This window comes from Tachypleus tridentatus, chromosome 4 (genome assembly GCF_004210375.1).
Source record: "Tachypleus tridentatus isolate NWPU-2018 chromosome 4, ASM421037v1, whole genome shotgun sequence".
In the NCBI taxonomy this organism is placed as follows: Eukaryota; Metazoa; Arthropoda; class Merostomata; order Xiphosura; family Limulidae; genus Tachypleus; species Tachypleus tridentatus.
In genome coordinates this window covers 11264252-11290850 of record NC_134828.1, presented here as the reverse complement: position 1 = coordinate 11290850, position 26599 = coordinate 11264252, and the positions used below count along the sequence as shown (strand labels likewise).

General features: G+C 33.7%; 2 protein-coding genes across 5 annotated transcripts in view; both read left to right on the top strand.

Annotated features, from left to right (window-relative positions):
- Positions 1-17674, top strand: part of LOC143248567 (recombining binding protein suppressor of hairless-like) — a 71353-nt gene extending 53679 nt beyond the window's left edge. For all 4 annotated transcript variants that reach the window (XM_076497016.1, XM_076497017.1, XM_076497015.1 and 1 more), the window contains 12 exons: positions 3958-4132; positions 4715-4738; positions 5303-5398; positions 8362-8527; positions 9042-9216; positions 10283-10420; positions 11823-11935; positions 12591-12731; positions 13524-13679; positions 14832-14935; positions 15780-15861; positions 16322-17674. In XM_076497016.1, the coding sequence (XP_076353131.1) occupies positions 3958-4132; positions 4715-4738; positions 5303-5398; positions 8362-8527; positions 9042-9216; positions 10283-10420; positions 11823-11935; positions 12591-12731; positions 13524-13679; positions 14832-14935; positions 15780-15861; positions 16322-16525 (1574 nt within the window). In that variant the 3' untranslated portion in view covers positions 16526-17674. The remainder of the gene's footprint in view (positions 1-3957; positions 4133-4714; positions 4739-5302; positions 5399-8361; positions 8528-9041; positions 9217-10282; positions 10421-11822; positions 11936-12590; positions 12732-13523; positions 13680-14831; positions 14936-15779; positions 15862-16321) is intronic.
- Positions 17675-25259: 7585 nt separating this feature from the next.
- LOC143250016 (CWF19-like protein 1) overlaps positions 25260-26599 on the top strand; it is a 52076-nt gene continuing 50736 nt past the window's right edge. Inside the window, exon 1 of the mRNA XM_076500651.1 lies at positions 25260-25469. Within this exon, the coding sequence (XP_076356766.1) occupies positions 25441-25469 (29 nt within the window). The 5' untranslated portion in view covers positions 25260-25440. The remainder of the gene's footprint in view (positions 25470-26599) is intronic.

Sequence of the window (26599 nt, the reverse complement as noted above, 5' to 3'; positions counted from 1 at the left end):
CTTAGGTAATTGATATCCTTGAGTTATCAGTTAGGCCTATACATGAGTAATTAAACTTGGGTATATGGTGTATTTGTGAATTATCAGTTAGGCCTACATGTGAGTGATTAAACATTTATTACATTGATTTGGTCTCACAATGAAGCAACTTTGAAATCCTGTGGGCCTAAATAACTCGCAAGCTTTTTGAATAGTATTATTTGTGTAAAACGTTTTTTAAAGTTGTGTATTGTAAGATGTCTTAACTATATGTTGTTATGAAAATACATTTTTAATAAACATTTTGATAACTTATCACAAATTAGATTGTTGTCAAACAAGAGTACAACAGTTAATGGTAATTACTTCTATAACAAGACTGTACTGGTACAGAAAGACATATTTATGAGGTATCATTGCCTTAAAGCTTTGTTATTTAAAGAATGGCTTGCAGTATGAAAATAAATATCTGACAGAATCCTGTAATTCTGGAACTTCCTGAGTTTTTTTATGTAACAGTAACAACTCAGTGAACATGTTTGTCACAGAAGTTCCATTATTCTGGACAAGTGCTTGTGGTCATCATTTCTTACAGATATTAGCATTAATTTAAAGGACATAACCTTTATGATATGTCTCTCTGTATTTGGTTTTACAGAAATTCTTGTGACTAACCATAATTTCTGTTACTTTTTTTTCATTAAATAATGTAATAATAATTTCTACTTGAAATTTTAACATTTCAAATACTTTGAATTGTACAAATTTAAAATTGCAGTTATTTCCTGAAATATTTTGAAATTCAACCAATTTCTGTGTGGTAATTATGTTTACTAAATATGTTAATAAGAATACTGATTTTTCAGGTCTAACAATGAAATTTTTGTTTTTTTTATAATTTTGGAAATTAAACATTTAAAGAACTACTTTTAAAGAGTACAAATGAATAATGCTTATGTTGAAAGAGAAAACCCTTAATTTTATATTCTTTGTTTATTCTTTAAAGAATTTTGCAAATTCTTTAAATAATATAAAAAAATGTTCAGTGATTTAACTCCATCTCGTTGGATGTAGCTTCACGAAACTTTCACTACTTTTCTTTGCAACTAAAAGAAATATTTCCTCAACTCTTCTTTAACTTGATTTTCCTGTTTATCTTCTATGTAAATGGCTTACTTGGCAAGAAAGTTTTTTGTTTTTTGTAATCTCTTTAACTTCAAGTATTTGGAAATACTTCAAGTTTATACTACCTGTATGCTAAATAGATTAGAGGGTTGATGGAAAAAGTTCAGATGTGTGTACAGCCAGTATGTACGAGAACAAACAGATGGCGAATAGCTCTCAGGATCCTCTACCATACTAATGATGATAAAGCTAGGCTTAGCAGAGGCCTGGGAACCCCTGCACTGTTCTGCAGGTGTAGGTCTTATAGAGTTTTCTCTTGCAGGCAGATTCAACCAACCTCATTGATCAGGCATGAAAAATAGACAGTACTCTGTGGTGTATACACTTCTTGCACACGATGGGGGCATTTTCTAAATATGTTGTATCTCTGGTACTACTTTGGTGATTTGTATCTTTCATCTTTGGAAGTTGGGATCATTTCAGTCAATTTAACTTTTGTTTTTGCTCGAAAGGAATTGATTGGTTGATCTGTCGGGAGTAGATTCTTTTATTGATTAGAGGACTTTCTGAGGATTGTGTGTCACAAATTTGTTGCTTGCTAGTTTTATATGATCTTTTGGTGTATGTGTCAATCACTTATCGCAACAGTCTACATAATTTAGATGGTTTCCAACTGTCAGTGTGAGATTTATTTTCTACTGAAATACATTTCACAAACTTAAAATTAATTTTGATTAACTAAGGTAGTCAGACATGATTTATGAAAAGTGTACCTCAATTGTTGAAAACTGCACCTACACTTACTGTATTTTTATTAATTCATTATTTTTTGTTAGGATTAAACGGTTTAAACGTATAACATTATGAAGAAAGGCTAGAATTTAAAAAACAAACATGTAGGTTAAACATTCATACATAACGCCCGTGTTACATATCTTTATTAGCTTGGAAAAATGCATCTATTTTGTATTATATTTTCTGCTGTTTTTTACGTGGGATGAATTATTGTTTATCATTGGTATGAAAAAAGGGAAAATTGAATAATGAATTGCTATTATAATTTGATTTGTCTTTTATTAGTATTAGCACACTGTGTTTTGCCATATCCAGATAAATAGCCATAAAACTAAACCATAGTTCAAGCATCAATCTATTGTAATTTGGTGATTGGTTAGAAAATTCACTGAAGAGTAGGTCTAGTTTCTCTTAATCAGTCAACATTTAATGACTATGATGGTCAATCAATCTGTTCAATTAGTAAACTGAAACTATGGTCAGTCATAGTCAATCTGTTCAATTAGTAAACTGAAACTAAGGATGAATTTGATCTAATCAAATTATCCAATTATTAAAATGAAGCTAAGGATGAATTTGATCCAGTCAAACTGTCCAATTAGTGAACTGATGCTAAGGTGAATTTGATCTAATCAAACTGTCCAATTAGTGAACTGATGCTAAGGATGAATTTGATCTAATCAAACTGTCCAATTAGTGAACTGATGCTAAAGGTGAATTTGATCTAATCAAACTGTCCAATTAGTGAAGTGATGCTAAAGGTGAATTTGATCCAGTCAAACTGTCTAATTAGTAAACTGATGCTAAAGGTGAATTTTATCTAATCAAACTGTCCAATTAGTGAACTGATGCTAAAGGTGAATTTGATCCAGTCAAACTGTCCAATTAGTGAACTGATGCTAAAGGTGAATTTGATCTAATCAAACTGTCCAGTTAGTAAAGTGATGCTAAAGGTGAATTTGATCCAGTCAAATTGTCTAATTAGTAAACTGATGCTAAAGGTGAATTTTATCTAATCAAACTGTCCAATTAGTGAACTGATGCTAAAGGTGAATTTGATCCAGTCAAACTATCCAGTTAGTAAACATAAGCTAAGGATTAGATGTAGATGTCAAGTAAGAGAAAATTAACCTAATTTTTCAAGTTATACACAAAGCAAAGTTACCATACTAAAACCCATGACAACAGTAAAAGAAAAATATATTAGTCCTAAATAACAGTTCTTTTGCACAAAATAGGTATGTTTATTTTTATTTATTTAAGGCAGTGAATCTTGTATGAAAATGGAGTGAAGTTGTTTTATCGCGTTGTGTTAAAACCAGTTTTTCATTTTTTTAGAAACGTTTCTTTCACTAATCATTAAAAAGAACTTCTGTGTGAAAGTAAAAAGAATATATATTGAGATGTCAACTAAAGCACTTACAAGGCCTTTCATGTTATTACCAGTTTTTCTCTGCCCAGCTGGGGCCCCAGCTTGGCCAGGTGGTTAAGGCATTCAACTTGTAATCTGAGGGTCATGGGGTCAAATCCTCATCACACCAAACATGCTCATCCTTTCAGCTATAGGGGTGTTATGTGACAGTCAGTCCCTCTATTTGTTGGTAAAAGAGTAGCCCAAGAGGTTGTGGTGGGTGGTGATCACTAGTTGCCTTCTCTCTAGTCTTACACTGCTAAATTAGGGCCATCTAGTGCACATAGCCCTCATGTAGTTTTGCATGAAATTCAAAACAAACCAAACCTAGCTAGGATACTCTCAGGCAAAGTTATTGAGATGCTACTTATATTAAGAAAATGATTGCATCATTTAAGATGTGGATAAAGTGATGTGTAGTTGTTTTTTTTTACACAATTTTAAAGTAAAGATTATTTAACAATATATTAATTATTTAGTTTAACACCATTATATGTATTGTCATTTATTATTATTTTGAGTTAGTCTGCTTGTTAATCTGAAGAACTAACAAACCAACAGGTATAAGTTTGTGTTTAATATTTTAAACATGAACTTCTTGGTTTTGATTTTTTAATGTAGGTTAAATGTTATGTTTTACTTTTCAGAGTCTTCTATGCAGATGCTTTCAAGCTCTCTAAGTGTTTCCGAGAAGCCTACTGTTGATCATCAGCAGGTAAACCATCTGCAACCATTTGGCGGATCCACATTAGGGTCTCGAACACACCCTCCACCCAGTCCTCTTCCTACTCCCCCACCTATTGATGATGGACATAGAGCTAGGTGAGATTAGCTTATATTCATCATTTATAGGGCTAGGTGAGATATGTATGCAGTTAGGTTGTATTATGTATTCATGGAGCTAGTTAAGGTTAGCTTACAGTTCTGTGTTTGTAGAGTTTGGCACGGTAGTAGACAGGCTGGATTCTGGGCTCCACACTTTTAAGTTAAGAGGGAAGAATGTTTATTTTCTAGCTACAATATGACATATATGGCACAGTACAAAGAGCAAAATAAATTGTCTATGTTTGTAGATGGGTACCATATTGTTGATAAGGAATAACATAATATATTATTTAAAAGTATGGCCTATGAAAATGATACCATTATAAACTCAAACACTAGTTTAGAATAATTCTGTGTTTAAAGTAGTGATTTATTATTAGTGTTATGGTAGTGATATTGTTTGTACTCACTGTAGTATCAATGTTAAAAGCTATTTTTTCTACTCATCCAGGAATATGAATTAAAATGTCTTACTAAGTTTATAATAAATTGATAACTACCTCCTTTGAGCTGCTGTTTTAAGTTATAAAACAAGTGCAGTTTATGTTGCACTTCCTTATTGTTGTCTTCTGTTTTTAGGAGGAGAGATCAAAGGCTAACAAGGTAGGAATGTTTATTACTTGTTTGTAAAGTATGTATAGATAAATGTACTATTGTTGATGATAAACTCTTAAAAATTGCGTAAAGATCAAAGTTTGAGAAATTTAATGGACTGACTCTGTTAAAAGAGTAGGAAATCACGTCCTTCCATTTTCCTTCAACAGACATTTGTAGTACATTGAAAGTTCTCAAGCCCATGGAATCTACTTTGTCTTAAGTTCCACTGAAACAATTTCCAAAAATTAACATCTTTAGGAGGCTTCACATTTCTATTTTTGCAATAACTTTATAGTAAATATAGAAAAAGATAAAGATAAGTAGTCTATAAACTTTGGAAAGTGATGGAGATGTTTCTGTTGTTTTTGTTAACAGTTTTTGATGTATATGTATTTACTGGAGTGGTGATTAAAAATGCATTTGTAAAAACTTGTATTTTAGTTTTATCTTGTAAATCTTTTTGTTAAGTATTTCATAAAATCTTCTTTCATTGTTTAATAAGTTTTCATTTTTTTAGTTATGTAAATTTTAGTCTTTAACAATTTTTGTAAAGTGTTGTTTTTCTTTTAGAGAAGCAATGAAAAACTACTTGAAAGAAAGAGGAGATATGGACCTCGTGATCTTACACGCCAAAGTTGCTCAAAAATCATATGGGAATGAAAAAAGGTCAGTATTATTTATTTAAACAAAAGGTACATAATTTTGTTTGTGGCCAGTCCAAAGTTCTTGTATGCTTGAGCAAATTACTTTCTGATTTAAAATAGAGAAAAATCCAAAATCATTAGGCTACAGCAGTTTATTGTTAGGTTTACCAGTGTTTGCATTGAGAATGTATACTTGACTACCCAACATAAAAAATGTATACAGACTATTGTTCATATTATGTCACATTGAGAATGTATGTTTACTAGTGTTCACATTGCCACACATTTAGAATGTATGTTTACTAGTATTCACGCTGCTCCACATTGAGAATATATGTTTACTATTGTTCACGCTGCTCCACATTGAGAATGTATGTTTACTATTGTTCACGCTGCTCCACATTGAGAATGTATGTTTACTAGTGTTCACGCTGCTCCACATTGAGAATGTATGTTTACTAGTGTTCACGCTGCTCCACATTGAGAATGTATGTTTACTAGTGTTCACGCTGCTCCACATTGAGAATATATGTTTACTAGTATTCACGCTGCTCCACATTGAGAATGTATGTTTACTAGTGTTCACGCTGCTCCACATTGAGAATGTATGTTTACTAGTGTTCACGCTGCTCCACATTGAGAATGTATGTTTACTAGTGTTCACGCTGCTCCACATTGAGAATGTATGTTTACTAGTGTTCACACTGCTCCACATTGAGAATGTATGTTTACTAGTGTTCACGCTGCTCCACATTGAGAATGTATGTTTACTAGTGTTCACGCTGCTCCACATTGAGAATGTATGTTTACTAGTGTTCACGCTGCTCCACATTGAGAATGTATGTTTACTAGTGTTCACGCTGCTCCACATTGAGAATGTATGTTTACTAGTGTTCACGCTGCTCCACATTGAGAATGTATGTTTACTAGTGTTCACGTTGCTCCACATTGAGAACGTATGTTTACTAGTGTTCACGTTGCTCCACATTGAGAACGTATGTTTACTAGTGTTCACGTTGCTCCACATTGAGAATGTATGTTTACTATTGTTCACGCTGCTCCACATTGAGAATGTATGTTTACTATTGTTCACGCTGCTCCACATTGAGAATGTGTGTTTACTAGTGTTTGCACTGCTTCACATTGAAGATGTATATATATAACATTTTCATACTTGTACCGTTATTAAAGAATATGCTTGAAAGTGTAGAAACAAGGTCCTCAAATTGAGATTATATGTGTACCAGTGTTTAAATTGGCTGGGCAATGACAGTAATATATGTTATGTGAGGAATGGAGAAACATAAATGTGTTTAGTTATCACTGTGTGTTTTGAACTAACAACATTTTTATTTAGTCTGTAAGCGTGGAACAAGATGCAACGCACATGGATATACTATAAAAATGTTAAGTGCCACAGATAATGGCTCAGTGCAGGTAAACTGGCTAAAGTACAGTCTAAAATGGACCTTCATCCAAGGAATGTCTTGTTAAGCATTTGGTGAGACTTCTGTTGTCAACATTTAGAGTGCTTGAATGTTGCAGTGAAAGAAAAGAGTCCTGCTTTGATCAATCATAAAGGTGTTGTGTTATTCCAGGATAATGTACAGCTCCATACAACAAGGATCACATCTGGAAAGATTGAAGAACTAGATTGGGATACACTTTCACATCTTCCTTATTCTCCAGACCTTGTCACATCTGATTACACAGGGGAACACTTTTTCAGTAACTTTGAGTTGCATTGGATATTTTAACTGATTCTGAAGGAGTTTTAGGCGCTGATTTCAAATCTGAAATTAGTTTTTCTCTACAAGCTCTAGTTTGTATGCAATTTGAGGTTAATGAAATTGTACAAATGTGAACTTGCGTAAACCACGTATAAGCATTTTCACGTCCATATATATAGATAGCTCTAATATTTTGATCATTCTTCTTTTGTTTCAAACATGGCTTCCAAAAATAGATATAATTGCAGAAACAAGCCTGATGCCTTCTGCTACATATGTGGATGCTACACACTCAATTGTCAGAGACGTAACATATCCTCGTTCGTCAAGCGTGCCTACAAGGCATATTTTGAAGTTCAAATTGCATAAAATCTGTAGCTTGCAGACAAAAACCGACTTCAGATTTGAAATCAACACACTCAAATTGACTATAGAAAGGTCTATTTTTAAATACAACAAAATGAGTGTTCCCCAGTGTTATCATCTATTCCGAATTTTGCAGAACTATCTTGATGGAAAAGAGTTTGGAACACATAAAGATGTCAAAACTACCCTCTCTACATTCTTTTCCTCTAAACCCCATTAATTTTATAGAAGTGACATTCAGAAGCTTGTGAATCGTTGGCAGGAAGTAGTTAATAATAATGGAACATACATGATTGATTAAATAACATTAAAAGCATTTGAAATCCTTTCTCTTTTTCTGAACCTAAAATCAGACATTACTTATGGGATGACCTGATACATGAAATCCAGGCAGTGTGCCTAAGCACATATCAAAGCTTTGTGACATATGTTTAAATGCATGTTAAATATGTGACTAATATTTAAGCATGCATCAAAACTATGTGACATGTATTTTTGTACGCATAAGACTATGATAGGTTTAAATACACATTAAAACTATGCTACAATGTATGCTACATATATTTAAAACAATGTGGTGATTGTTTTTTGTGGTTTTTCCAGTCCAGCATATACCAACACACATTGTTCTTTTTAGTTTCAAAATGTAAAACTGCCATACAAGTCAGACAGAATGTATATAGCTTAGTAACAGAATCACGTGTCTTCCTTATTGGCATTGCCACGTGTGTATTGTTTAGTAGTAGTGTTATCTTGTATGTTGCTCAGAACTGTGTTACCTAATACTGTAATTACACAAATTGCTTAGTATCTGATCAAGTGTGTAATTTTGTGGTTTAACTATGTGATTATTGTTTAGTAATATAACCACCTTTCTTTTCCACTACAGGTTTTTTTGTCCACCACCATGTATTTACCTTTTGGGAGATGGTTGGCGAAAGAAACAACAGCAGATGGTTCGGGATGGAGAGAATGACCAGAGTTCACAGCTGTGTGCCTTTATAGGGATTGGAAATTCTGACCAGGAAATGCAGCAGCTGGACTTCAGTGGGAAGGTATGGAACTTGTATATGACCAGCTTGAGCTCTATGTATTTTTTGTCATTTAATTTAAACTACATTGTTTTTGGGGTGAGATTTATATGTGGGACTAAATATTTTGCATATCCAGTATATGGAAAGCCTTGTTATGCATCACAGCTATTGCATATTGAAACCAATACAGTGTTGTTTAAATGTTGTGATGTTTATAGGAATGTTGTAACATGATATCTATATATAATAGGTTAATAATTAAGTACAATCATATTTAAAAGTTGTGATATTTATAGGAATGTCGTAATAAGATGCGTCTTCATGGTAGGTTGATAAAACAGTCTTATTTTAAAAGTTCTGATGTATATTTAAATGTAATAAGGTGTATCTTCATGTAAGATCAAAAGATACAAAGAGGCATTGTGAATTTTATTTACAAAAAGCATGCTTATTGATATGTATTTCAAAATAATTTTCTGTATTTTTCCCTTCTAGTTTTAATAACGAAATATGTGATTTTGGTTTTTTCTTGTAGAATTACTGTGCTGCAAAGACTCTGTACATAAGTGATTCAGACAAGAGGAAACACTTCATGTTGTCCGTCAAAATGTTTTATGGAAATGGTGAAGACATTGGAGTATTCCATAGCAAGAGAATCAAAGTCATTTCAAAACCATCAAAGAAAAAGCAATCTCTTAAAAATGCAGACTGTAAGTAACAAATCTGTTCCTCATTTTTGGAGTAATTATTAAAAAGAGTTTATGTCGATTCTGTATAAATTTGTATTTGCTGAGTAGAGAGTGGCTGCAGGTTATTGTCTTCATTCAAAATTGACTGTTGTACTTATTTCTGAGGTTTATAAATGACAGCAACCATTTAGGTCTAACATTTCAGTTAATTGCTCACAAAAATTCAAGAATTATATGATTTTGGGAAAGTTCGGTGTTTATTCCATTAAAAATACTTTTAAGATTTATTGCAATTATTCCAACATCCTTGATTTCTCTTTTTAATCAGTTTTGTTGTTTTCTGTTCATCCATGAATAACAAACTGTCTCAGTGCTTCACAGTCAGGACTATTTTAGGGTTTCTTGTTGAATAATAAGTAAACACCCATTTTCTCTCATTGGATTGAAGGATTGCATGAATAGAGATCAGACAAAGCTGTAGTTAACCTTATGGGGGTTGTAAAAAGGATTGTATTTAAATATGCTTTAATAAAAATGAAAGGAAAACTTGGGATGAGATTAGATAAATTGTTCCCAATCTATTTCACTCAAGAGTTGGAGTTTTCTATCTAAGAATTGTGGGGGAACCACGAAAAATTAAGAGACATGTATTACGTTACTGTACTTACTAATTATATAAAATATTTTATAGTCTTATAATGTGCTAATTGGTCGTGAGCACTATTTCTGTCAACTGTTATTTATTGCTGTATTTTGTACTCATGTTATCAACATGGTTGTATTATGTATGTTTGTTTATAATAAATTATATTAGAACTTTAACTTTTTGAAACTTTTATTTAAAAACGACTTTGGTAATAATCACAATTGATACATATAGATAATGTTATGAGTTATACAGTGTGGATTTTTTTTACCCTGTTCTTTTCAGGGATAATTAGAAGAAAATTATATTTTGTCAAGTGTTTTAAAAACTATATTATAGAGGAAAAATTACATGAAATTAGAAAGTTTTACATCACCAGAGTGAGCTGAGAAGTGGAATGTTCATAGTTCCAATAAAGTTTTTTTTTTGTTTTTAATACAGTATGTATAGCATCAGGAACAAAAATTGCTCTCTTCAATCGGCTTCGATCGCAGACTGTCAGCACTCGATACTTACATGTAGAAAATGGAAATTTCCATGCGAGTTCCACTCAGTGGGGAGCTTTTACCATACACCTGTGTAAGTGTTTTACTAAGTGCATGTTAATTGTTAGACTTTATCCAAACAATTATGAAATCTATGTAATAATATCTTTATGCTTTCCTTTCTAACACTTTGCCGTATTATTTGGCCACCTCTGACAAAAGTCATGGAGTCATTGGTAAATTATCTTTTCCTCTTAATCGTGATTGGTTGATATTGGAAATAATGTGAGTCATACACCCACAGGAGTTATTTTTTGTTTGCCTTTCAAGTGTAAATGTTTCATTAGTTACAAAAATGGTTGCAATGTCTTTCTTGTTGCTAAAAGGGAAGATACGGATGGTGGTTTTGAAAAAGTGAGAATGTAGTACCTACAGTAGAACAAAAGAGGAATGAATGAAGGAAACAAATGAGGATCTGCTGTCCTGAATGCCCAGAAAAGCCAAGTCTATGTGACACTGAACACTTCAGTGTCTGGCATTCCAAAAATAATAATCATAGCATCCTCACCGTCATCCATAAGTACTCTGTGAAAGCAAGCTGCAGATATATAAACAAACACGTATATATTAAAGTGTAATAATGATCAATTATATTGAGTTATCACATGTACATATATCAAAATGTACTTTCTATTGGCCTGTTTGTGTGTGTGTATCTGACATAGCTCATATATAACATAATACAAATATCTTAGTTTGGTGCAAAAGTAATTATAAAGTGAGAATTTGTATCATGCAACAGGCTTGCAAAACTGTATGCAGTTCAAGGGATTAAGATCTGTAACTTGCTAAAATGCAGCTTAAACTGTTAACTTTTTTATCAGGTAAATCCTTTATGTGTACTAAATATTGGTATATTTAGTTTCTTTATAACACATCTCACGTTAATTAAACATTTTTTTGAATGAATTATTATGTTCAGTAGGTTCCTCACCAAACGTCTGCTCTCATTTTGTATAATTACAACATTTTGTATTTTCTGTTGCAGTTAGTAATTTGTATAATTACAACATATTTTGTATTTTCTGTTGCAGTTAGTAATTTGTATAATTACAACATATTTTTATTTTCTGTTGCAGTTAGTAATTTGTTTATCTTCACTGAGTAAAATCTAAATGTTCATAGGGGTTCATAAAATAGATAATTCCAGTTTTTTGTCAAAACCAAAAAGCTAAGTTTACAGTAATTATTGGAATGACCTAAAATACATTAGATACATCTCAAGTTTTGCTAAATCAAAAGTATTTCAAATAGTATTTCCTGTCATCAGGTGTTAACAATGATAATACATATTTTACCTTATTATTTTGCTTTATTAAAGAGAGAGAGTACAGTTCTTATCAGTATAAAGGGATATAGTTAAGACTTGTAGTAGACATTACTTAATCCAGGAACTGTTTGTTCTTCATCATGCCGATTTTTTTCTTTCTTTCCAGTGGATGATAATGAATCTGAATCAGAAGAGTTCACGGTTCGAGATGGTTACATTCACTACGGTTCAACTGTCAAGTTGGTTTGTTCTGTTACAGGAATGGCACTTCCTCGACTGGTAGGTCGTACGTAATGCATGAACAACTCTGATGTTTGCCTGACATTAGTCATTCTTTAACATAATACATTTTATGATGTGTTGCATATCCTGTGTTTATGTAATATATATTTGCACAAGTAATGTTCATATGCAGACTTTTGTTGATCATATGTCGTACCCATATGGTTCCATTACGTTCCCCGTTTTCTATATTGTATCACTTTTTACAATTATCAGTTGTATATTCAAGCTATCATTCTTGTTAAAGAAACAGGAAATGGTTAATTTAGTCTTATAAATGATTATCTTATTTAACCAAACTGGCACCACACATTCTTTAGCCAATTTTTTTATGTCATAAAGTTGTACAGATTTACTTTGCTTTGAGTGTAACAATGATTATAGCACTTTTGTTTGTTTGTTCATGATGGTAAATCTCTCACTTTAGAAGAATCCCACCAAGGATAAGCATACAAGAAGAGTGTTCTCAGAAACTGTTTATTACTTGATTAATATTATGAGTTGTCTTACTCTCTTTATAAGAATTAGACACTGTGACCATGAATATTTTCACAGATTTAAAAATTGTATGATACCATAGTTAAATTAATGATATAAACACCTAATATCACAAGTAATTAGCTATAACATACATCTCTCGTTTGGACTATAGATAGTTCGTAAAGTGGACAAACAAACAGCACTTCTGGATGCAAGTGATCCTGTCTCACAACTTCACAAGTGTTCTTTCTTCATGAAGGACACAGAAAGAATGTACCTCTGTCTCTCCCAGGAGAGGATAATACAGTTTCAAGTAAGTACTTCCTGTATTTCCAGATAAATATCTCTGCCTCTTTCAGGAGAAAATAATAATAGTTTCAAAATAAGTGCTTTTTTTTTTCTTCTTGTAATTGTAGGTAGGTACCTTTGTGTCTGCCTCATGTAGTTCCAAGTCATTTTGAAGTGTAAACATGAATTATCAAGATACTTCCACTGGTTTTATCATATGAGTTTGAAGTATCAGTGTTGATTACAGTAGTTACAGTTGGTTTATCGTACGAGTTTGAAGCATCGGTGTTGTTTACAGTAGTTACAGTTGGTTTATTGTACGACTTTGAAGCGTCGGTGTTGTTTACAGTAGTTACAGTTGGTTTATCGTATGAGTTTGAAGCGTCGGTGTTGTTTACAGTAGTTACAGTTGGTTTATCGTACGAGTTTGAAGCGTCGGTGTTGTTTACAGTAGTTACAGTTGGTTTATCGTACGAGTTTGAAGCATCGGTGTTGTTTACAGTAGTTACAGTTGGTTTATCGTACGAGTTTGAAATGTCGGTGTTGATTATGATATTTTCATGTCACTCGAGTAACTTTACTTTCTTTCCTCTTAAACTTAATTTTCTCCTTTTTCATTTATCAAACAGAGAAGATCTTATTTTTATAAAAGGTACTAGCTATAACCTATTCAAAATTATATTTTCTTTTTTTGTCTGTACATTTTATCTGCTTGTTTTGTAATTTGTATTGTTCAACTTAAAAGATCTAGTTTTGAAATTAAGTATCATATAATAACATTTTACATTTAATATCATTTTAAATTAAACTTTATCAGGCAACTCCATGCCCTAAAGAACCTTTCAAAGAAATGATTAATGATGGTGCTTCGTGGACTATTATCAGCACAGACAAGGCAGAGTACACATTTTATGAAGGAATGGGGCCTGTTCATTCTCCAGTCACACCAGTACCAGTTGTGTTCAGTCTCCATGTGAGTACAAAGTTGTCAGCACTTCAGTTTACTTTCCAGGAAGAATCTTTTCAATATTCAGATACAAATTCACAGTTCTATGAAATTGTTGAATATGATTTTTATGAACTTCGAAATAATGATTGTTTCATATTATTCAATGTGTTTATTGTTAGATATCAGATTCTGAACATAACTGTTATTAAAAAAGATAGTGAATTTATAACAAAGTAAATATGATCTTGTCACATACTTTGTGACATAACCTCTTGGTGGGGATGCCTGTACGTGGTGAGGGGGGGGTTACCAGAGAAGGTTCTGTTTTTGCAGTGTACCTCCTTTGTGATCTGTATGTTCACCCACATATTTGCAGTGTGTGGTAACCCTGTGAAGGGGAGGAGAAGATCATGGTAGTTGATGGGGTCCAACCCTAACACACCACTTTTGCCTTGAATTTCTGTAGATGGATGCCCACCCAGTACCAGTGTTGGACATTCTCAGTGAGTGTTGCATCTGATCTGATGCTAGTGTTTGGGTATAGTGCTGAAATGTCCTTGTTTGGCATTGTAATACATCCCATTGTAGGACTTCATGTTAGGTTGGGTCAGTGAGCACTGAATTTTCTTCGTTCCTTGTGGATTCCCCAAGAAAACAAAACCAACAAAATAGACAATTGGCAAACAACCACATCTTGAAGACTGAACATCAGTCTTCACCCCATTCTGCACCTGTACCTTTTATCTTGTACATTCTTTGTTGGACAAACCTCTAGGTCAAACGCCTTCAACAGTTTTCAAAGATTTTTGCATACCCACAGAAAAGCTTCCATGAACCTTCTAGGGATAGGCACAGCAAGGACGGAAAACCTCTGTACTAAATATAATATTTTATTAATAAGTTGATTGTATAATCCTCCCTGTAGCCAGTATTAACTGTAACAATGATCTGTTCTCAAGTAATGATACAATGGAGTGTCATAGAATTTAATTTATGAAAGTCTTTCAGAACATTAAATGATTTGAAAGTTTCTTATTTTGGATACATATGTATATCAAATTTTGTGTCTTTGTTAACTATTGTTTTATTTTATACTTGTATAAAACATTCCAGTGATGTGAGCATCATGGATGTCACTTAATTTAAAACAAAAGAAATTATTTTATCTTTCATCAGTTGAATGGTGGTGGTGATGTAGCAATGCTCGAGTTGACTGGTGAGAACTTTACTCCAGTCTTGAAAGTTTGGTTTGGTGATGTTGAAGCAGAAACAATGTATAGGTCAGCTTCCTATTTATTTCTTGTATTTAAATAATCTCAATGATATCTCTTTATTTTTGTTAGATATTTTTTAGAAAAAAATATATACCCAATTCTTTTCAAGTATCCAGTTTTTATTTATAATTTTTTCTGTTTGTTAATAAAGTGTACACACAGTGTGCTACTGTAATGGGTATACAAGTACTGTTAAGTACTTTGTTTATTTTATTTTTTAAAGAAGAAACCAGGTTTCAATAAAAACTAAGATTTTGATATTTACAATAAGGTATAAAGGTTACACTGTGTGTGATGCCAGCAAATGAAACCACAAGTTGAAATTATTAGTAGCTACATCTGAATTACATCTTAGCTATACTGGAGTCCTATATGTAAATGTATTATCAGTTGTATTACCTCATTTATTAGTCACTAACTAGATCAAAACTAAGATTTAACAGTGACTTTACATAAGAGAAAGATTCAGAGCAGACAAAAACCAAGTTTCCCATTGATTAATGGAGATACTATTACGTACAGGAAGAGACATTATAACAGTAGCTGTACTCAAGGTTAAGTTAGTAAATGCAGCAACACTCGTGAAATTTTTATCCTGAGCATGACTTTATTAACAGGGGGCATAAAACTAATACTTAATGATGGTTGTGGTGTTCCCCCTTCTCTCCTCACTTCAAGCTCTAAGTGTATTTTAAACAAGAAATTAGCTTGTTAGAAGAAGGACCATAAGAACGTGAACTGTATATTTTGTCACAAAGTATTATATTATTCATTAGAGCAGAATGTTGAATGTATATGTTTATATAAAAATGAAATTATTTGAGACAGATTCATATCTTATTTCATTTAGGTGTCAAGAGAGTATGCTGTGTGTGGTTCCTGATATTTCTGCATTTCGTGAAGGTTGGCAGTGGGTTCATCATCCTACTCAGGTGTGTAGAATTATTAATGAATTTGAGAGAAGCAAAGTAAATCATCCTGTGTCCAATAGAAACAGAGATGAGCTTCTCTGTATTTTTGCCAAAGTGAGAAAACTTTAAAATCAGACATAAAAAATATTTAATATATTTTTAATACACAGTTTTGTACTTCAGCTGTTTATAAAATCTGACAGCTGACAGTTTTTCGAGATCAACAGTTTTTTGTATGAGAAAATAAAGGATAGATGAAAGATCCTTCATTTTGATTCTATCTCCTGTCTTGTTGATCTAATGGTGTCCAGATGAGTAACTTGGTAAACTGTATCTTCAAATGTGAGGCTAAAGTAACTTGTTTTTCAGATACAAATAACAGAGAAAGTTGCCTAGATGTGTTTGTTCGAAGATTTTTAGGCTTAACTTGTTTATTTTTCTCATGCAACGTATTAAACGTTTTATTAATTTTGCAACACAGGTACCCGTGTCCCTGGTAAGGAGTGATGGGATTATATATGCAACAGGCCTGACCTTTACTTACACGCCAGAGCCTGGACCCAGGCCTCACTGTCGTACTGTTGAAGAAATTCTTCGACCTGCTGGTTGTCACACACATCCACCAGATGGTGAAGAACCTGGACCTCTAATTTCTACATACACTCATGTTTCATCAGGGCTTTGACGTCTCAATATCGGACTGAACGAATACACGAGAGCTGAAGAAAAGTTATGTTTCTTTTCTGTAAATGGCTTCACTGATGTGGGCTAATGCATTAAAAATTACGAAAGCATTGGGAGAAAGCCTGGCTTTTATATATTGTTTAAAAAAAGACTTGAATTAATAGTGTATATTTTAATGATTATTTTATTCAAACGGTAACAAACGCTTGTATTGAAAGGCTTTGAAAGCCCAACATAATCAGTTGAAGAACTTGTATTTCAACTGAACCTACAACTGTTTAGAACCTTGTAGTTGGTATGAAAGTGAAAAAATAGGTTTGCAATGGGCATGTTTAACTACCTAATAATTTCAGTATAAAAAAAACTGGCTGTGCTTATAACACCTGAAATGTGGTGCAAAATTCTGAGAGAAAAAGAAATTTGACAGTTTCATAGAAATGTGTCTGGAATACTATTCTGTGTATATAACAGTGATATTTACATGACCTAGCTGGAAGCATTTGTTTAAACTTGCTTACCAAGGGGCACGAATAGGTAGAGCATGTGCTTGACAAGAATGTCTAACTGTGGAATTAGTGTGTACATAGTCAGGTAGATGTATATATATATATACATATATATATATTGAATTTCAGTAAGACTTAACCCTACATATTTGTTTTCCAGTTAAAGCCCTCTAATGCTTTGGAAAGTTTGCAAAAGCTTCAGAAATTCCTGTATGTTAAGTTTTACTTTTTTTTTTCCTACTGTGCTTATTACACAAACTTTATTTCCTCAGCCAAGAAAAGGAAAAGGGTTCTTCATTATTCCAGTGATTGTTTTTAAAATGATTGCTCCATTTTTATTAAAAGGGTGGGTGGGATAAGTGATTGTATTTTGTAATTTTAATTTATGTTCTTTGTGTCACATCACTCCTATATATTAATGCAACTATTTAAAAAAAAATTTCAACAATTGTGGTTATATGTTATTTGTACTTAACAATATTGTACTGTGCTCTAAAGAACAAGCATATGTGGAAGTTGAAGTCAAGGATGTGGGTTTTTGAATGACTAATAAAAGTTTGGAACATATTAAATAAAGTTTTATCCCGTCTGCTGTGTAATAAATTGATATACATTTAATGATAATAAAAGGTTCTCATTGTCTACTGACTTTTCTGCTTGTTTTAGCATACGATCAGTATAAAAAAAAAAAAAAATTCTGAATTCAGTAACCAAAATTTGATTATATAGATTGGTCTTTTAAAATAATTTATTTCACTCGTTTTGAAATGGCAGATTTTTTTTTATAATTTGTTTTATTGAGCTTGAAATTGTAAACATCATTAAATCTGCTCTTTCTTTAGTTAACAACATAAAAATCAGAACAGTGGTAACAATGTTTTCAGTGCACCCCATCAAAAGGCTTAGTGAAAAACTAATACTATTATATGCAACATTGAACGTGAATATATACCATTGGAAAAACAAAAAATATATCTAAATAACTTGAACGTAGGAGCACAATAGACAATACTGTATCTAAAACATCTTATGCAGGAGTAAATCGTATAACAAATGAGAAAAGATACAAAACAACATCACAATAATCAATGTCTGAAACTGGTTTCAAAGTGAAAGTAGGATCGCTTTCCTAGATGGACAATGGAGTTTATTGTATCTGATACAAAAAAAATGTCTATTGTTATAGTAACTAGTGACACTACACATATATCATATTTAGCACAGACCTGGACACATCTGAAAACTAAGATAGTCAATCTAATTAAGACCAACTGGTATTAAAGAGTTTTGACCAGCGGATAGCGTACCTCTCGGTTGAATAAAAAACTAAAATCAAGGCTCAAATTTCAGGTTCTGCCACCACAAGAAGGCAACATATCAGTAGCCAAATTGTAAATCGAATATAATTGTTAATTACTACTATAGTGAGTAGTACTTTATAATTGACTGTATTCATGGCCGGATTAAGGAGAGTATGGTGGAGCCAAAGTTCAAAGCACACCGTGCTGAAAAAAAAAACACCAGGAAATATACCCATTCCTTCATCAATAATGGATTCAGCATTTATAAAAAAATAAATCTGAAAACACTTACGACCTTAGTCATTTGTGCTAAGCCTAATATGTATCGCAGAGAAAACGTTACCGAGATGTACACAATTTCAAGCAACTTCTTAAAGAGATTATTACTGAACGATTAGAACTACACATGTTACTGAACTTCTCTTGCGCTCTAGAAGTACAAGACTTGTTTGGATATTTGTCTCTCAGGAGTGGGTTCTAATATCGCTCTTTTCGATGCGAACTATCCTCAATATTCAGAATATATTTCATCGGTGTCGGATCTTCCAAACTCGGAAAATATTAGAATTTAAAAACGATTCATAATACAAATTTCATGACGTCATTTTCCTTTTGCGAGGAGCTCTTACACTTAAAAAATTTGTTGTTTTTTTAATTTCGCGCAAAGCCACTCGAAGGCTATCTGCGCTAGCCGCCCCTAATTTAGCAGTGTAAGACTAGAGGGAAGGCAGCCAGTCATCACCACCAACTTAGGGGCTACTCTTTTACCAACGAATAGTGGGATTGACTGTCACATTATAACTCACCCACGGCTGAAAGGGCGAGCATGTTTGGTGCGACTGGGATTCGAACTGGCGACTTTCAGATTACGAGTCGAACGCCTTAACCCACCTGGCCATGCCGGGCCTCACACTTAAAAGAGAAACTGACTTTAGAGAGATACTACGAACTATAATACTCGTTTCGAAAAGATGTCAGGAAAATTATTCGTGTTCTTCATGCACAAATCGAATGTCTGTATCGGTAGGCCCGCTATTCTTACACTGCTAAATTAGGGACGGCTAGCGCAGATAGCCCTCATTTAGTTTTGCGCGAAATTAAACAAATAAACAATTACCCAGTTTCAATAGGTAAGACTACCTATGCTGATAATCTTTGCGTGAAACAAACAAACAATTACCCAGTTTCGTTTGTTTGTTTTTTAGAATTTCGCACAAAGCTACTCGAGGGCTATCTGTGCTAGCCGTCCCTAATTTAGCAGTGTAAGACTGAAGGGAAGGCAGCTAGTCATCACCACCCACCGCCAACTCTTGGGCTACTCTTTTACCAACGAATAGTGGGATTGACCGTCACATTATACACCCCCACGGCTGGGAGGTGCCCACTTTCAATAGGTAAGACTGCCTATGCTGATAATCTTTGCGTGGGATCAACGCTTCCCCGACGGTCTGTGCAATTGTCCTACGCACTCACTAACTGTTCCATGTTTTATCGTACACTTTTTACTAATTTAACTTACTGAGAGTGTATCTACATATACATATACCCTATAATACACTCATAATATTTAAACTTATTGATGAATTATAAAATCTAGCTATAGGTATCTTATTAAATATACTTAATGTAGCTATTTAACGGAGAGAAGTGCTTAGGTACTACTCCATTGTGTATCTCATGATTTCTATCAGTAAACTAATATATTTTTATGGAAGTACTTCGTTGTTGTACGTTGGAGTTTGTCACTTATTTAAGGCATGTTTGAATACCTAAGTAGGAATATTGTTGATGTGCTTCTCAGTACACGGTATGCTAAAGTAAGTATTTTGTTTTGAATATTTTGCACTTTGTTTTTAATTTTTATTTGCGATATGTTGTACCAGGTTGGATATGCATATTTCAGAATTGGTATAACATATGTTGTATAAATTTTCAGAATGTTTTTACCTGATGTACTCTGTTTCGTCCTAACAGACGTCTAAGATGATTCACGCGTTTCCTTGCTTTGTTTGTCACATAATTTTTATGTTTATTCCAGTGTGTTCCTTGCAAATATGGAATTTGTGGATGTTTAACATTTTAGTTTATTTTGTTAGTTCAAGTAGTTGTGTTTTTGGTACGCTTATTTTAAGTCTATGTTTTTGACAATATTCTTTTGCTGTTAGCAGGTAAACCTGTCGCTTTCCACAGTGAAATGCAGTGTATTAATGCATTAAATACATGGATATGATTTTAGAATGGGCCAGATATTGTACTCGTTCTCGGGGTAAAAACCACGACTCTCATATGGTAATAAACATAGTATTTTCCCTTATTACAATACCAACAGATAAAGAGGAATGAGTCATAAACATGCCTGACTGCCCCCGGTCCACGCAAACGTAGGCTTATACCGTAGTTTTTTTTTTGTTTTTTTTTTTTTTTGGAATTTCGCACAAAGCTACTCGAGGGCTATCTGTGCTAGCCGTCCCTAATTTAGCAGTGTAAGACTGGAGGGAAGGCAGCTAGTCATCACCACCCACCGCCAACTCTTGGGCTACTCTTTTACCAACGAATAGTGGGATTGACCGTTACATAATAACGCCCCCACGGCTGGGAGGGCGAGCATGTTTGGCACGACTCGGGCGTGAACACGCGACCCTCAGATTACGAAGCGCACGCCTTAACGCGCTAGGCCATATACCATAGTAAAGAATGTCAACTGTAAAACTCACAATGGACAAAGAATCTAAAGAAAGATGTTAAGTTAATGGATAAACGAAAATATTTCATGGATAGGCATTTTCATAACAGACAAATTTTAGATCAAATCCACTTTGGATAAACAAATATAGTTTCATGTTACAATTTGAAATCAATCTAGAAAGACAGAATATAATTTATACTTAATTTGATTTTTTTATGGTTTTGAGGTCGGTCAAATTGACCAACCTTGTATAGAATTAAGGTAACAAAAATAACAAATAACACATGAAGTTTACTTAACAAAAATATTTCAAATGTATTTAGGAAGTTTTAGGGATTAAATAACTGGCAGTTGAGATTTTTGAGATGAAGAAAGGTATTTTTAATCTTAACAGGAAAATCACTTTGCACTTGAACTGGTAAAAAAACAATACTCTAAATATTCACAGACAAATCTTTAGTAAAAATACTTTATTAAAAATGTTTTTTGTGCCCAAAAGACTTATAATATTTACCTAACGTGCGACAAATTTTAAGAAGATACACATACTGTATTAAATGTTATAGAACTGAAACTATTTATAAGTAAAAATGGTCACGTGGTCGTTTCCAGGAACCAAGCCCATATTATGAAAGTTAACCTTTCACTATGAATGGATCAAAGTGTGTAATTTTACAGATCGATTTAAAATTTAATTAAACTACTTTAACGTCAATGTATGTCAATAAAGTTGGCATTAAACATAATTTATAGATAAAGTTCTAATAACACAAAAGTGTTATTTTCGTATGTTAAAAGTATATTATATACATATAAATTCTGTATATTGCAATTTACTTCTTCAGTTTAAATAATTTATTTTATGCAACTCTCTAAGGCATTTGTAACTTTCCGTGGAATTTCGCACTTATATTACGTATATATATATATATATCCTCGAACTAAATTATTAAATTCTTGAGATAATTTGTAACCATAAAAGCTTTTGTTTTGTGGAAATATCAGTAATACATTTAGTGCTGGTCAAATGCCTTCATATGTTCAATCTTGTGTCATATATTAGACCTAGAAATTTAGGTTACATGTCATTCTTTGAGAAGTGCTCCAATCGTATACAGTCCTTCTGTTTTTGTGTGTGTGTGCGTTTACTTAATTTTGCAAAAACGACTAATTGTGTCAAAGCTACTGAAGGGCTACAGAAGGATAAAACTGCATCTCTAAAAAATACATAAAAGAGACAACAATAATCTGAAAGCCTTGAAATATACCACGGATTTATAAAATGTTGAGAGAAAAGAATGAAATTCATAGAAACAAAAAACACCAAACTAACAATTGTTTTGTTTTGGAATTTCACACAAAGCTACTCGAGGGCTATCTGCGCTAGCCGTCCCTAATCTAGCAGTGTAAGACTAGAGGAAAGGCAGCTAATCACCACCACCCACTGTCAATTCTGGGGCTACTCTTTTATCAATGAATAATGGGATTTATCGAAACATTATAACGCCCCCACGGCTGAAAGGGCGAGCATGTTTGGTGCTACAGGGATTCGAACCCGTAACCCTCAGATTACGAGTCGAGCGCCTTAACCGTCGGGTCTCAGGAAAATTATTTGGTTTGTTTTAAATTTTGCGCAAAGCTACTCGAGGGCTATTTGCACTAGCCGTCCTTTATTTAGCAGTGTTAGACTACAAGGAAAGTATTATATATTTAAACACGGCTGGTAGGGGTAGAGAAAACACTAATAGAGGAAGGAACCTTCTTCGGTCATCATCAGGTTAACAAAGAAAGAAAGGGTTACTGAGTGGTAGCTGACCACAAGTTTGAAGGCAGTTGTGTAATTGAGTGTAAGTATGTAGAGGGCGTGTTTAGATGTTGGGTATATTTTTTAATATAGGTATAAAGGTGTACCTTTGTATAAACCAATACAAATTCTTTCTTTGTGAACCTGACGATGACCGAAGAAGGTCGAAACGTTATTCGCTCCCCTATTAGTGCTTTCTCTACCCATACCAGCTGTTTTTAAATATATAATTTACTCTAGAAGTGGTTTTTTTTTTTTGTTATCATGTAGAAGGAAAGTATCTTGTCATCGGCACGCTTAGGCTACTTTAGAAACGAATAGTGCTTTTGACGGGGGCCTGGCATGGCCTAACGCGTTAAGGCGTGTGCTTTGTAATCTGAGGGTCGCGCCAAAACATGCTCGCCCTCCCAGCGTTTTTAGCGTTGTAAATCCGGAGAAAATTATATGCACACATCTAAATTAACAAAACACAAACGATAATAAACCCCAAGATACGATAAACAATAAAACCTAACATTGCTGCATACCATGTATTCCCGACATTCGCCAACAATTCGACGTCTGGAAATCGCAACCCACACACCAACCTTGAAATCATGTAGGGGTGTTTCGTGCAAACTGTGAGGACACAACCCACACACTAACCTTGAAATCATGTAGGGGTGTTTCGTGCAAACTGTAAGGACACAACCCACACACCAACCTTGAAATCATGTAGGGGTGTTTCGTGCAAACTGTGAGGATTATTGGATGACCACAAACTTGAATTTGTGAATTAACGTAACCCGAGAGATGGAACCATGCTTCGTCGGTGAAAAAGGTCACATCCAACACAGTAGCTGTATTCTCTTCGATAAATCGGTTAAACCATCTGCAATAACGTATTCATTTTTCATTATCAGTTGCTTCCAGTTCTTGTACCGCCATTATTTTGTATGGGAAGAGTTTTAATTTCTTTCTGACGGCTTTATGAGCAGTTCCAAGACCAATATCATACTGCTGAGCTAACTTTCGTAACGATTTTGATGGACTCTGCATCACACTGTCAGAAATATCCAACAGTTTCTCCTCCGATAGTAGGCCCGGCATGGACATGCGTGTTAAAGCGTGCGACTCGTAATCTGAGGCTCGCGGGTTCGCATCCCGGTCGCGCCAAACATGCTCGCCCTCTCAGCTGTGGGGGCGTTAAAATGTTTCGGTCAATCCCACTATTCGTTGGTAAAAGAGTAGCCCAAGAGTTGGCGGTGGGTGGTGATGACTAGCTGCCTTCCGTCTAGTCTTACACTGCTAAATTAGGGACGGCTAGTACAGATAGCCCTCGAGTAGCTTTGTGCGAAATTCCAAAACAAATCCTCCGATAGTTTTGCTGGCCTTCCACAACGTTTGGCATCATTTTCTGATCCTATTTCCCGAAACTTATTAACATGGTTACGAACTGCATTGCGATGTGGAACAGGTGTATCTGGGAAATGTTTAGCAAATAGCTGTCTCACCACATCTTTGTATCTACCACCTTCTCGGAACACGTGTTCGACGAGCCATACACGTTTTTCAGTTGTTAAAACCATATTGGGATCAAAATCTAAAATATAATAAAATATGATTACATCTCTGCACAGTGACTTTCCGAACACCCTGTATAATCCAAGAGACACTTAACGTAAAACGTGTAAAATGAAAGTATAAAAAAGTTAAATATTCAATTAACATATGCATATGAAAGACAGCCGTAGTTTTAAACACAATACAATTTTTAAATACCATTAATACATTTATATTTTCTTATTATTACAAAAAACGGTTCCAACATTACTTCTTAGTACAAAACAATTGTATTGTAAAACTAGGAAATAAACTGTATCTCTACTTTTTAAGTTTGATATTTATATTAACTTTGGTAACATTATAGTTCAATTACAACATTTTTATCGACTTCGTAAGTTCTTAAACCACCTTTCCTGTAAGTAAAACTGACTTTAATGCATTTAGAGTGAGAGACCCCAGAGGCACAGCGGTATGTCTTCGGATTCATAACGCTAGAAACCGGGTTTCAATACCCATGGTTAGTAGAACACAAATAGCCTACCATTGTTATTTTGAATTAAGCACAAAGCTACTCAATGGGCTGCCTCTGCTCTGCCCACCACGGGTATCGAAACCCGGTTTTTAACATTGTAAATCCGCAGACATAACACTGAGCCATTGGGGGTCCAGATAGCCTACTGTGTATCCTTGTGCTTAATTACAAACAATCACAATTTAGAATGAAGTGTCACCCTTAATATTTCGTATTAAATATGTTTTTGTCGTTTTAACAGTTATAATCATATTTTATACTTCTTATGCTGGTTTCTTAAGAGAAAAAAATTCAACGGATAATATTTTATGACATTTCGTTCGGAAGTCTTAGTCTTATCAAGAGTTTCGGGTTTTTAAAAATCTAAACATTGGCGGTTGTTCGTCATCATGTGTTTATTATTAGTAAGTTGCTGAATGTGTTTTAGGCCTGAAAGTATTAAAGTGGTATTTGTACGTTTGCAAAAGTTTATCGTTATTACACATTATAGTAATGGTGAATTTCCATCATCTAGCCAATGTGTGTGAAGGTGAAATATAACTATGTTGTCTTCAGCATCAGCCCTGAAAATGTAATCTTTTATGTTATTGAATTTATAGCTTAAGCCTAACTTTACTCTTATAACTCGAGCGTTTATTTGTTACGCTTAACCAACTTAACGTAGGTTACTAACAAAAGTAGCACAGTCACTAGGAGCACGCTATTTTATAAATTTTAAATTTATGATGTTAGAAAAAACACGTAGGATTAAGAAGTCTTGATATAAATTAATATAAACCCTTTAATCCGAGCACTTTTGAAAGGTGGACCGTACTTTGGCTCTGAAGAAGAAAGATCCACCTTCATAAATTTTAGTTAAAACTCCATGACACCATAAATTTTGTATATTGAAATAAGTATATAACTGTCACTGTCAGTGTTTTGAAACTGAAAGCAGGTGATAGTTATGACTGTCGTATATGTATGACAATATTAAAATATTGCATATAACTAGTTGCAGCTAGCTAGGTGAGGTAGATAACTTGATCTAGCCTATCATAACCAAGTTAACACCATCTGAACTAACTTAACCCAGATGTTAAAGGAAAAAAGAAAATATACTTTATTCATTTTTATGGTAACTGTTCAGTATTCCAAAGGCCCAACATTCTGAATGTAGGATGGAAATTTTTGGTTGTGGAAGTATAATTACAGAATAACTGAATAAACAAATTCATAGGTCCATTATAGAATGCAATATGAAAGGAAAAGTTCAAAAGGTACATCCTGGTGGAGCCCCCCAGTGGCTTAGCAGGGGCTCAGTAAGTCCATTGTCTGTGGACTTACAATGCTAAAATCTGGATTTCGATACCCGTGGTGGGCAGAGCACAGATATCCCATTGTGTAGCTTTGTGCTTAATTTGAAACAACAACATCCTGGTGGAAGATTGAAGAACCAGCAGCCCACAACAGTTTGAAATTATTTTAAGTACAAACACAAGTATATGAATCAACACTGTAGTGTGCAGCTTATTGCATAGGCTCAGTGTCGAGATAATTTCACTGACTGGAATATTTCAACATTTTTTAATGAGTCAGGGATATAAAATTTATTGCCACAATACTGTGGAATAAGAATCTGAAATGTCAATTCTTTCAAAAGAGCTATATTCCCAAATCCAATCCTGATGTGTAAAAATGTGGACTCCATCTAACACAGGG